The sequence below is a fragment of the Ursus maritimus genome, unplaced genomic scaffold (genome assembly GCF_017311325.1).
Source record: "Ursus maritimus isolate PB19 unplaced genomic scaffold, ASM1731132v1 scaffold_9, whole genome shotgun sequence".
Taxonomy (NCBI): Eukaryota; Metazoa; Chordata; class Mammalia; order Carnivora; family Ursidae; genus Ursus; species Ursus maritimus.
This window is the reverse complement of record NW_024427107.1, coordinates 44,612,607-44,626,406: the sequence shown is the minus strand read 5'-3', so window position 1 is coordinate 44,626,406 and position 13,800 is coordinate 44,612,607. Positions and strand designations below refer to the sequence as shown.

At 41.2% G+C, this 13,800-nt stretch overlaps 1 protein-coding gene across 1 annotated transcript in view; it reads right to left on the bottom strand.

Moving 5' to 3' along the window:
- The window catches only part of VPS13B (vacuolar protein sorting 13 homolog B), a 759,954-nt gene that overhangs the window by 77,799 nt on the left and 668,355 nt on the right, over nucleotides 1-13,800 (bottom strand). The window contains exon 43 of the mRNA XM_040625596.1: nucleotides 11,808-11,969. Within this exon, the coding sequence (XP_040481530.1) occupies nucleotides 11,808-11,969 (162 nt within the window). The remainder of the gene's footprint in view (nucleotides 1-11,807; nucleotides 11,970-13,800) is intronic.

The following is a 13,800-nucleotide window of genomic DNA, read 5'->3' as shown; positions in this document are numbered from 1 at the left end:
TACAGAAGCATACATTCGGAGATCAGAGGACCTTATTTTGAAAAAGTTTGTAATTTTCATATTGTTAAAATAATTAAGCTTTTAAGTCTACGTTCTTGAGAAATGTCAGAAACATTGTAAGTAATGAAAACATTTATTTATTCAGTGAACATTTACCAAATGCCTAATATGAGCAGGCTACAGGATTAGATACTGTGGAAAATTCCTTTTTTTAAAGGCTCCTACTCTTTTTTTCTTTCTTTTTACTTTCAGCAAATACCCATTATGACCTCATATGCATTCACACTCATCCTTATTCTCTCTCTCTTATTTCAAAGTCAGAGGAACTTTTGTGGTAAGTTGCAAATGGCCACAAATTCTCTCAGCAACTCTCAGTGAGCGCTAATACCTAGTTCCTTATTCTTTGGATCTGGCCTAACCCTGTGACTTGCTCTGCCCAAGAGAAGGTGGCAGGAGATACTATGTGAGCTCTGAGCTTAGGCTCAACAGGCTTTGTAGTTTCTGCTCTGGCTTTCCTGTCTGGGCTAGTCTGCTGGGGCAGTCACATGGAAGAGAACCAAGAGTACCCTGGCCAACATCCTGCCAACTACCACATATGTAGGTGAGGCCATGTTGGACCACAAGCGAGCTGTGCAGATACCAGCAGAACTTCCTCCCACCCAGGGTCAATCCTTCTACCTATGATCTGGATTCCTTCCTCTTCCCCCCCTTCTAAGACTTTATGCCATTAATCATTTTTCCCTCTCTTCTGCATGTCAACCTTTGCTACTTATTGCTTCCATATAAAACATGCCTACATTTCTTCCATTTAAAACCCTGGCTTGATCCTGCAGCTTTCTCTAGTTAACACCCAGTCAAGATAAAAAAAAAAATGCTGATTCTCTCCATTTCCTCACCTTCTGTTCACTTTCAACCCATTTCAATTTGGCTTCTATCCATATTTTGCCATGAAAAGACTTTCCTTAAGCCATTAATGACCTCTCAGTTGCCAAGTACAATTCTTCAGTTCTTGTCTTATTCAATCTCTGTACGGCATCTGATAATTCTGCCCCTCTAGATATTCTCCTTTCTTGGCTTTTAGAACACCGCATGTCCTACTTTTCCTGTTATGTCTTAGTTTTCCTCATACCTCTTATCCCTTTCAGTGGATCCTGTTTCTTAGCCTAAGCCCTACATTCTACTATTATTCCTCATGGCAGCCCACTTCCAAGATCGCACCAGTGATCCCTGTCTTTTGTTATTTGTGCCTTTGCATAGTCCCCTCCCACGCTGAATAGGGCTGATCTGTGTAACCACCAGGATATCAAAGAAATGACAATGAATGACTTCTGAGCTTAGGTCATAAAAGACACTATGGCTTCTGTCTTGTTCTATCTTGGATCACTCGATCTGGGGGAAGCCAGTGGCTATGTCATGAGAATACTCAACCAACTCTATGGAGAGATCCTTGTAGCAAAGAGCCAAGTCCTCCTGCCAAGAGCCATGTGAGTGAGCCATTTTGGAAATGGATCCTCCAGCCCAGTCAAGCCTTTAGATGACTACAGTTCCAGCTGATGTCTTGACTGCAGTCTTCTCAGAGACTCTGGGCTACAACTACCCAGTTCAACCACTCCCAAAATTCTTGGCTAATGAAATGGAGATAAAAAAAATGTTTGTTGTATTAGCTACTTGGGTTTTCGGGTAATTTATTAAACAGAAATATGTGACTAATATAGATTTTGTTATCTCCGAGTGGGGTGCTTACTATAACAAAAGCCTAAAAATGCAAGGGGCTTTGGAGTAGGCTGTTAGATTAAAAGGAGCCAGGACTTGCTAGTTTTCAACATTTCTAGGCTTCCAGATGGCAAATGATGCTAAAATCAAGAAATGGTTTCTAGGCAAAGATCAAATACAGGACATGGCCAGGAAAGCCGGTTTAGGGATGAAGCTAAGGAGAAAATCCTTTGTTAGTATCTCAGAAAGATCTAAACTGGTGTCTCAGGAAACTACTCAAACAATAAGGCTTCTAAGACTCTCAGCAGTGTGAGCAAATCCCAAAGCAGAGAAGGAATTATCTTGAAGAGATACGTGATTTTGCCCACTGCAGCAAACCTCAGTAAGATTAACAAGAGCCCCACAAAGTTGTTTAAAGAATTATATTGGCAGAAACACTGCCAATTTAGACTGAAAGAGACAAAGACAGTATAAGACGGTAAAGAGGCCTGTGATTCTTCAAAATTCTACCGATACAAAGCAGGCTAAACGATGAAGTGCAAACAAAGGACACTTTTCATGAAAAAGGATGGATGACTCAGAGGCTTGAGCCAAGAGTCCAAAGCCATGAGCCATGGACAATTATTCCTGAGCAGGAGTATGAACGATTACTCATCGAGAAACTTCTGACACTTACCTGGTTGGATGTTAGAATTTTTATGGACCAGTAATTGATGGGTCTCCCTTTTTCTCCTTTTATGAACGGGAGTGTCTGCAGTAGCCATCCTGTGCCTGTCCACCAATGCTGTACATTATTCTAACGTAAAAGGTAACTAACGAGGTCCTCTTCTCTTAGCCATGCCTCCTTGGGCATTCTGATCTATTCCTACTGCTACCTAGGCACTGATGATAGACCCAATTTTTACCTCTTAGGCCAGACTATTCTTTTGATATTCTGACTCTTCCATTCAATTCACCTCCCCTACATGGCCAAGTGGATGTCTGGTTAGAAAGGAAAAAAGGAAGGAAAGGAACCTTTGATAATAGAGAGCTGAGTTCTTCGCTAGGCCCTTTATAAATGTTATTGCATGGGACAGTCACAAAAATCTCTTGATTTTTCAGAAGCAGCAGCTAAGGCTCCAAGGAATTAAGAAACTTTTCCAATCTTACATAGCTAACAAGGCTTAGGAGTGAAACTCAAGCATTTATGGCTTCAAATCTGTTTTTTCTAATATATCATCCTTTCTGCCCTCCCAAATAACCCAAAACTCAATGTGTCCAAAACAGATTTTAGAATTACACTGTTGTGCTCTCATATCGCATTCCATCCTCTGTCCCTAAACCACCATCAGTTCCCTGTCTTGGGCCAACAGCAACACTGCCAACTTGTCCCCTAAGTCTGAAACCTCAGAGTCAAACTAGGCCCTTCTCTTTCATGACCAGCAACCAAATCCTGGTGATTGTAACTCCCAAATAGCTTCCAAACAGATCACTTCCAGTGTAAACCTTCTCTTCTAGCCTCCTTGATACCCAAAGAGAAGTTCGTAGGATTCCAATGGTTTCTCCTACAGTTTCCCTCCAGCTAATCCTCAAGATTTCCTCTTTCTCTTTGTTTTTTAGTAGTTTCATCATGAGGTGCTTGAGTATGAGTTTCTTTGAAATGTCTGTTTGGAGTTTTCTGAGCTTCTTGGGTCTGCAAATTTCTATCTTTCAAAAACTTGGGAAGTTCTTTGGGCTTATTTAATTTTTTTGGCCCCACTATCTCACTCTCCTCTCATTCTTGGATTGCAATTACTCATATATTAGACCTTTTGAAATTGTCCCACAGGTCTCTGCAGTTCGATTCATTTTGTTTGAATCTTTTTCTCTCGCTCTCCTTCAGACCGGATGATTCCTACTGATCTATCTTCAAGTGTACTGCCTTTTTTTCTCTGTCATGTTGTATTATATTTCTATCACTGAACGACAAATTGCCACAAATTTAGCAGCTTAAAAGAACACACATTTACCATCACTCTGTCTGTGGGTCAGGAGTCCAAGCAGGGAAGAATCCGCTTCCAAGTACACTCAGGTTGTTGGGAGAATGTATTCCCCCGTGGCTATAGGCTGAGGGCTCTGACTTACTACTGACTGGGACTGGCAGCCACCTGCAGGTCCTGGAGGCTTCCCGCAGCTCCCTGCCCCACGGCCTTCTTTGTAGGCATGCACAACATGACAGTCTGCTTCTTCAAGGCCAGCAGGAGCACATGTGTCTCTCTCCTTCCTCACAAAAGGGCCCAGCCCCTCTTTTAGGGTTTTATCTGATTCAGTGAGGTTCGCAAAATATTCTCCCTTTTGATTAATTAAAAATCAATTAATTTGGGACCTTAATTACATCTGTAAAATACCTTCCCCTTTGTTATAGTTGCTTTAAAGTATATGGTCATTCTAACCTCTAGGTCATCTTGGCGTTGACATCTGTTAATTATCTTTCTCTTAAAACTGAACTACTTTTTTTTTTTTTTTAGATTCTTGAGATTTGTTGAATAATTTTGGTTTATATTATGGACACTGTCAAGGTTTTATTGTGGAAACTCTGGATTTTCTTATAATTGCTCCAGAGTGTTAATGTTTTTGATTTAACAAGTACCCAATTTGTTTAGACTCAAATGGAAAACTCTCACACCTGGGAGAGTGGCAGCTCTGCTTCATTCAGTTCTTTAAGCCTTGCGTACAGGCTGCTGCCAGTTTTCTCCATCTCCTCCAGACTGTCTTTTCAACTACACCACAGGGATCTTCCCAGGATGCAACTGGGATTCTGCGACCCCTCTACTTAAAGTCCTTCCATAGGCAAAACTCGCCCATCACATACAGGTGTATGTCCTCAAACGGACTGCCAGGCTTTTCAGAACACAACTCCTCTGAACAGTGGTGTGCTGGAGCCGGCTCATACTCATTTGTGAAAAAGAACTGCTGAACATTCAGAAACTTTGCGAACTGGTTGTTACATCATTGGTAGCTTGAGATCAGCTATGGTGGGAGTATTCACACCATTAAAATTAGCCAGCCCTACATATCAGGGCTTCCCCATCACCGGCCAAGAGCCAGTTACCAATGTACATCTCTTCAGCGGGGCACACAATTTTAATGCCTGAGTCATTTTGAACAAAATCTGAATTCCCTTGAACATGCCAGGCTACAAATATCTATCTATCTATCTATCTATCTATCTATCTATCTATCTATCTATCATCTCCCTGGTTCTGCCTCATGGGATTCCTCCACTACTGTTCACTAGGCCAACTTCTATTCACCCTTCAAACCCAGCCTCTGTGGAAAGCCAACTTTGACCTCTTCAATTACATAGTTTCTCCTGCTGTTGTGTTACCACTGCCTCAAGACAGCATTAAAGCTGCTTAGCGAAGCACACGAAAACTCCTACCTACCTTCTCGTCCTGCGGTTTCACACATGTCCTCTCTACTGTAGTCAGATCGGTCAAGTCGTCCTACTAGGGCCACGCTGTGTCCTGCCTCTGCAGCTTTCACACATGCTGATTCCTTTACCTGGAACACCACCACCACCACCCTCACTTCACTGGCCTCCTACTTAAACATATCCCTTCTACCGGCAAGCCTTGCCAGATTCCCATCCTCATGTTCGATTTGGAAACATTTTCTTTGAACTCCCATCAAGACCTTGTCCATATCCAGAAGCAATGGACTGTACTTCCTGATTCTCTCACTTTCCTTCCTTATGGTTAGTATTTTAATTCAGTTACCCATCATTTCCCCCAGTCTTGAATTACTGCAATAATGTCCTGACAGATACTGATCATGTCCATAAAAATCTGTTTACTTTTCTGACTTCCTCATTAGACAGTAAGTTCTTTACAAAAAATGAACATATTTAATTACACACAAGAGGTCACAATAAATTAACATTTATGGATTAGAACTGAATGGGAGGTTGGGAGACTAAATCAGCAGCAAGGGGAAATAATGGCAGACAGGAGGGCTTGTGAGTGACTGAGTCAGGCCTGGGATGCCAGATAATTTGGATAGTTAATAGATGATGGGGAGGCTATGAAGGTTTTTGGAGATGAAACTGTAATAATTAAAAGCATTAATCAGGGAAGTTCCTTGAGATATAGTCTGCAAGACAGACTGGCGTGTGGCAAAGTGGTAACTAAGAGAATATTTGAGAGAAACTGGCAATCGTTCATAGGAGAATCAAGATAACCGTTACTGGTAAGTCACTGCACTTGCCACTCTTCCAGTTAGTGTTTGAAATTCCTCTTAGTCTGTGTATAAATTTTTTCAGGGATTTTACTTAATTTCTTTCTGCCTTAATAATCTATATCCTTATTTTAAAAAGTTGAGACCTATATAAAAATGTGATAAAGTGGAAAAATATCATCTTAACCTACCACTCGGATGTAACCACTGGCAACATTTTGATATTATCTCCTTTCAGCATTTTCTTTTCTTTTTTTTTTTTTTTAAAGATTTTATTTATTTATTTGACAGAGATAGAGACAGCCAGCGAGACAGGGAACACAAGCAGGGGGAATGGGAGAGGAAGAAGCAGGCTCATAGCGGGGGAGCCTGATGTGGGGCTCGATCCCGTAACGCCGGGATCACGCCCTGAGCCGAAGGCAGACTCTTAACCGCTGTGCCACCCAGGCGCCCCCCTTTCAGCATTTTCTATGCATTTGTTTTTGTATTGCTAAGATCATACTATATGTACAGAATTTTATATTCTGTTTTCTGATATGGTAGCACTTCCTTTCTGTGTAAAAATCTGAAGGTCTGATAATTGTTTATCATTCAGATATGTTAGATTTTACTCTACTATAGCCTGAAAAGTGAACATTTTGGTTTTAGTTGATACTATAAATAAAACTGTGATACATTTTTTGTGCATAAACTTTTGTTTCTATTTGGATTATTTCCTGAGAGTAGATTACTAGTAGGGGATTTACTAAGTCAAAGGCTGTGACCATTTTAATAGCTTTTATGCTTCTTATTAAATTGCTTTCTGGAAAGGAAGTATTAATTTCAATTGCATCTTTTTTTTTTCTTTTAAAGATTTTATCTATCTATTTGACAGAGAGAGAGAGAGAGCAAGAGAGAGAGGGAGCTCACCCACAAGCAGGGGAGCAGCAGGCAGAGGGAGAAGCAGGAACCCCGCGGAGCAAGAAGCCCAATGTGGGTGGTCAATCCAAGGACCCTGGGATCATGACCTGAGCTGAAGGCAGACGCTTAACCTACTGGGCCACCCAGGCTCCCCTCTGTTTGCATCTTCTAAACAAACTTCAACATTCACACTACGTGCCATATAACAGCAGAGGCAAGCACCTGAAAAATTTATCACTTTAAACAGTTTTGCCAACATAGAACATTTCCTTGTCTCCCTAAGTCTGCTTTTAAATTTTTAAAACTGTGACCATAACAATAAGGAATGTGCTCTTTTCTTTATGATATGTATATACATATGCATTATGTAAATGGATATGGAAAGAGCGAAGTGAATGAGAATTACAGTCTAGTTAATGAAACTGACAATTGGCTGGACTCACCATAAGATAATAGATACTCAAAACCTATTACTATCCTTTAGACAAGAGGAAAAATGATCAGATCTCACTTTAAAATATTTTCATACACAAACAGTGAACTAGAGAACTTTCTATCTATACAAGCCCAGAAGAGGTAAAATAAACATATTTTACTGTTACGTGGTGAGTACAGGTTGGTCATGTTAGATTTAAACTATTACCTGTCATGTCTTAATTTCTGAAACATTTTGCCAAGTTTTCCAGTGGTAGAAATACTACTTAGTTTGAAACAACTGAACATCAAGCCTTTAGTCTATTGAGTTTTGTCAACAGAGAGGCCTTCAAGCAGAACTGGTAAACTATGGCTTGTGGGCCAAATGGGGTGCACTCCCTATTTTTGTACAGCTTGTGAGTTAAAAATGGTTTTTACATTTTTAAATGGTCAAAAATATTAGAAGAATACTGTTTTGTGATGTGTGAAAGTTACTGAAATTCAAATTTCATAGTCTATAAATAAAGTTTAATTGGAACACAACCACATCTTTCATTAAGGCTGCTTTTGTGCAGAAAGGAACAGCTGTGAGAGAGACAGGAAGGCCCCGAAAGCCTAAAATATGGAATACGTGGCCCTACACAGAAAAAGTCTGCCAACCTCTGCTTTGGAGTAATATGTGATTTTCTATCTTCTTCACTAAATCTGACTATTTTAATGAGTATATCCCAGATGATCTGCTGCTCTTCAAAATTCTTATCTTGTTACATTTTGCATTTTAAAATACCTGCCGTTTTTCATGAGCTTATGAACTTTCTATTAGGTCCATTTTGGAGCAATATTTTATTATTCTCTCTAGCTCTGTCTAGAGCCCATTTTCACCTCGCTAGATGGTTTGATTACTGAAATTAAGCTACTGGTAGTTGCAATTCTGCAATTCTAAAAAAACACATAATGTATAAATTGTGCATGTTTTGAGGATAAAAGCGCATGTGATTCCTTACATACAAGGTAGAGGCATTCTTATTTCAAGTTTCAGTAGTCAGCAGTGTTATCAACCAGGAAAGGAAGTCCACTTGAACAGCCTATACACAAATCCTACTGGCTGATGGAAGTGCCCCTATATTCAGTTTGGTTACATTAAACAAAACCTTCCTTGACCCTAAGCTGCACCTACTACCCATATTCTGGGGAAAGATACCATAAACTCACACCTATAGTCCTTAGATTCAACTTCATACAGTATGAAGCACTGCTTTGAAGACCAGTCTCTTGCTGGTTACTCTTCTCATCCAACTTGATCTGAAGTCTACTGAACTGGGATATTCAAGGGCCCTTTATGGTGGCACATATGATCGTGCAGCTGAGTAAGTTCAACTACTCCCTAGGAATTAGTTTTGTTCTTCCTTTGTTTGTCTAGGCAAGCAACGGTTGCGGGATATCCAGCATTTTAAGTGATTCTGCCTCAGAGCATGTGTTAGAAACTATAAGGAGAGTTTACCACTTTTCAATTTTAAAATCAGCTTTGGATTTCTGGAATTGGTGTGTCCACGTTTCTTCCCATCCTGTTGGGACTTACTGTTGTTAGCAACCTCCTGTGTGGTTCTAAGATATGCTGACCTCTTTGAAACCCTTCCAGCTATCATTGCCACTTTCTTGATCTCTGCAATATAAGCTACATTGTTTAGTGGAGTTAAGTTCTATGAACTCTGGAAATCCTCCCTGAGACTATGAATTGACTAACACCCAAGGTAGCATAAACATGCAGACACAAATGTTCCTAAAACCAAGCCTGCTGGGCAACGCAGGATATGATGTGGAGTCTGGAAAAAGCAACAGTTTGCTCACTTGCAAGTCTATGACTACCTCCAGGTGCAGTCTGAAGCTAAGTGGCTAGTTTTTCTAATCCTCAGATGTAACCTCTCATTAGAACACAACAGAATTTGCAATTGTGGATGTAGGAATTCAATGAAGACCCTCTGGGCCCATTAAGACTTCTGGCTTCAGAGGGTCCTAAAACACACTTCCTTCAACCTATGGAGTTTTGTAAAGAGACATCATTTTTTTTTTTTTAAACAAAGTTGATCAAAGTTTTAGCCTGAAGATTATAATGACTACAGCTCATTAAAATTTGTATCCAGAGAACGCAGTTGCAAATTTAAAAAGGCAAAAGAAAAGTTTAATAGATATTTGTCTTGTGTCCAGCTTGTCATAAAAAGGTTCTTATTATTTTTGGTAATAAACTAAGACTTTGCAAGGGATTTACTCGGACTAAGAATCCCACATTATTCTAGCTTTAAATGTGGAGTATTAGACCAGCGATTCTCAGCCTAGCTCTTGAAACCTCATAGCTTGTCTCTTCTAATAGACAAATCATGCAGCTCAAACCTAGGAGAGCTGGACAATGCCAATGAAATAACACTCTATTGAGAATCAAAAGATATGGAATTCAGTCCCAACTCTATCTACTACCATCTCAGCTTAACATTTCCATCTGTCTCCTTATTTATAACATCGCAACAAATAACACAAACCACACATGGATACTGTGAAAACAAACTAGTAACAAATATGAAAAGACCTTGAAACCATGCAAAAGAATAAGATATGAAGGTGTCGTGCTGGCAGCGGTCAGCCTTGCCTCTTTCCTGTTCCTTTCCTTCCCACCTGGATACTGTGTGTCCGTAACACGAAGACTCCTGTTCTCCACACCCCTGAGCTAGCTGCTCTTGTGATCATCCTGGCTCCAGTATCTGGGAATTTTTTTTTAAAAAAGATTTTATTTATTTGGGAGAGTGAGAGAACGAGCGAGAGAGCACAAGCAGGGGGAGCAGCAGAGTGAAAGGGAGAAGCAGGCTCCCTGCTCAGCAGGGAGCTGGACGCAGGGCTCGATGCGGGGCTTGATGCAGGGCTCTATCCCAGGACCCTGGGACCATCACCTGAGCCGAAGGCAGACGCTTAACCAACTGAGCCACCCAGGCGCCCCCAGTATCTGGCAATCTTGAGGGTCACCAAGGGCCACGGTGGTCTGTGCCTCTTAAAGTGACTGGGAGGGGAGGTAAACTTCCTACACTGTGTTTTCTGTGGGCAGAGGCCTGAACCTCTGTGGTGTGGGTGCTGTGGCCACTGGTGCAGTACAGGGCTACATGGGGCTGTGCCTTTCCAGAGGTTTCTCCATTGCTGAAAAATGCAATTACTGTGGAAACTTTTCGAACATCTAAAAGGCTATATGACAAGTATTAACATGGGTTGTGTCTGAGTGGTTGCCATTATAGGAGTTCTGTTTTTCTTTTTAAAAATGTTTTTTTGCCACATGTCTATATGTTCTCACTTCTGCAATTAGTAAGACAAAAACCCAAAAAGGTATTTTGAAACAAACAAACTGGCCTTTAACTATGTTACGAGGGGCAAACAACTCAACGCTTAAGAACATGGAAATTTCTCAAGAGAAACATTAGAAAACAAGGGCATGTCATTCACTCTAAAAAGATGAGTACAACATCATCTCATCTGAGAAATTCTTCTAAGAAGTTTTATTAAAAAAGGATTTATGTGGTTTTAATGTCCTGTCAGGTTTACTAGAATTAAATAAATATTCTTAAATAAGAATGTACTGTGTCTACCTTTCCAAATTTTAATCTAGTAATGTGGCAGTGTGATGAAAAAGAAGGGGGGAAGCAAGAGGTACCCCGAGGGCATAACATATTCTAAAGCTGGTCTATAGACCAGATGGGAAAACTTGCTCTCTAATCTAATGACTTTCTTTTAATCACAAGCAGTAGTTTCCTTATTACCCAGAGTTTTAGAAATACATTATTCTTGAGATGACTTCCTAGGATTTCTTTTACTCATTTAAGACCACATCTTTGTATTTAATTCATCCTCATATTATCCCTGCAGGGCACATCCCTCTAATTATTCCCATCTAAAGTGACAGGAAAATGGAATTATACTACTTGGAAAACAGACATCCTTTGGTATGTCTTTTCTCAGTGCCCCCTTGGTCACAGATTGTGAGCCGTCCTTGGAGGGCAAGGACTGTGACTTCCTTGTCTTTGCATGTCCAGTGCCCAGGACATGCCAGGAGGAAAGTATGTATGTAGTAAAAAATCTGAACAAATGCATAAATAATAATAGCCAACACGTAATGCTCACAGTGTCTCGAGCGCTATTCTAGCGCCATTATACACAGTAACTCACTTTGTCCTCTGGACCCTACAAAACGGGTCCTATCGTTAGCCCCATTTTACAGATGAGAACACTGAAGCTGGAGAGGAAATCAAGGTTACACAGAGCCAGGATCAAAGCCTACGAACTTTGGCTCTAGAGTCCAACCGCATAATCGCCACGCCGTGCTGCCTCCGTGGCACCTGTGCTAACCATGAAGACTGTCCCCTCCAAGAGAAGCATGGTTGCACTGGGCTCCCAGCTCTAAACGTCTCTGGGTTTCTGTCAGAGGCAGCTACGCTGTGTGGTTCCTTGGGAGACTTAAAAAGGGAAATAACTGGACACAGGGACACAAATGCAGAATAAATGAATCCCCAACCTTAACAATTGCTGTGTTTGTAAGGCTGTTTCTCAAATACCTGTGGGGATTTGTGAGAGCGCCAGCTGTACTGGTGACTATGGAGACTCGCCAGCAGAATATTTTCATCAGTATCCACCTGGCCAAACCGCAGTGTCTCCTGTGTGTCATTACAGATCACAAAATGGCTGAAGACCAACTCCTCTACCTCAGGGCATTTGTTCTGAAAGAAAAAGAATACGAAAGCCAACGTGCATCAGATTAATTGCAAGATGTTTGGCAGCTGTCTGCCCAGTGGCGATTGTTACAACACAGAAACACTAAAAGATCTGTTGTCATTAGCTCTGGTATACAAAGTATTCTATACTTCCAGGATAAGCACAAAAAATACCTTAAAGAGAGCTTAAATGTTCCAAGAATATGTTTTGATTTATACTCCTGCAAAATAAATCATACACACAGAAGAGTAAAAGAACAATGAGACCCCTCAAACTTTTAACGTTTTAAAATGAATTAACATGGTCCAAAGAATGCTGTACTGAGTAGTGCACGTTTTTGAGCAGAGTCCTGGAGGCTAGAATTACCATGTTCCTGGCCTTCTAAACTCGACAATCAAGACCAATTACCAAAGCCACAGTTTGTACCCTACAGAAAGTAAGGATCATTTAGGTAATACATCCCCAGATCCCTTAAGGGGGAGGATGGATGTGTGTGTGTAAATCTGCTCAGGGAGAGATGTGAATAAAACCATAACTTTCCCTCTATTGTTAAGAGGCTGAACACACAAAACAGACCAGCTCCGGAGTCAGTGTAAGCCAAGTTGCAGTTTTCAAGAGAGATAATGTTCGCTGAAAAACAGTTGTTGGTGTCTCTGTCAGCTAACAGTCATCCATCAGCTCACGTCTTCCATTAATTTGCCGAGGCTCAACAAATTAGTAATATGGTTCTGTGTTGAGACCTCCGTTCTCAGCTTAATGGTGTCTCCACCAGCTGCTGTTATATCCAAACACTGACAAAATGACAGAGTATTTCTGTGTTTTCTCTTCTATCACTCTGGTTAGCTTACGGTTTAAAAAATAAGAAACATACTTTTGGAAAATGAATAGTTAAATAGATGCTCAAATTGAGAATGTAAGAAAAAAATCTTGGTTAGCCAATCCATTTGCAGATGATGGCAGGTAACCGTAACTGATACTTCTGGTGGCCTCTACTTCCTGGTTGTGGAGCCAAATGTCACAATGCCACACTCGGTCACTTGCCATTTTCCCAAGGGGAGGGAGAGTAAAAGGGGACACATTACTCATGAGCATAGTGACTTAAGTGATTATGAGGCCCGAAGAGTCTAAGGATGAAAGTACCTGGAATCCAGCCTGGACCAAGACCCAACCTAGAACCTCACCCAGGACAGGTGTCTTGGGGGCAGAATCCACTCCCAGTCATGTACAAGGCCCCCTAAGTAGGTGGGCAGTGCTTTCGGGCTGTAGGTGATGGAGAGGCCCTGAAATACCTTATTTTTCCAAATACCCTCAGGGACCTCTCACTCTGTCATCCAACGATTCTCACCAACCTCCCTATTCTCACAGAGCGGAACTTCACTTGACAGCCACACTAATCACAAAATAGAATCCTGGGTTAAGAGAGACCAAAGTAATTATAAGCAATAATCATCTGTTGCCTACCATACTCTATGCTGCGGCTTTTAATCATGAGCTATGATTTCAAAGTTTGCCTGCCAGTGGGGTTGAACGTCCTGCCTCATCTGACCCCTGCCCCACCTTGAGCCACTCTTCACTTGCTTGCCACGCCTGAGCTCCGCGAGCTCTTTCCTGCTCCTCCAACCCCGCACTGCTGACTTTTAAGTCATTCAACACATCCAACTCCTTCCTGCCCCAGTGCCTTTCCTTTGCTTGGACTTCTTTTCATTCACACTGAACTTCCTTCTACTTAGCATTCAGGTTCCTGTTTTCAGGTCCCTTCTTCTCAGTAGCATTCTGGGAGCACCACCAGACCAGGTCACATCCCTCTATTTTATGCTCACGTCACACTCTACTACT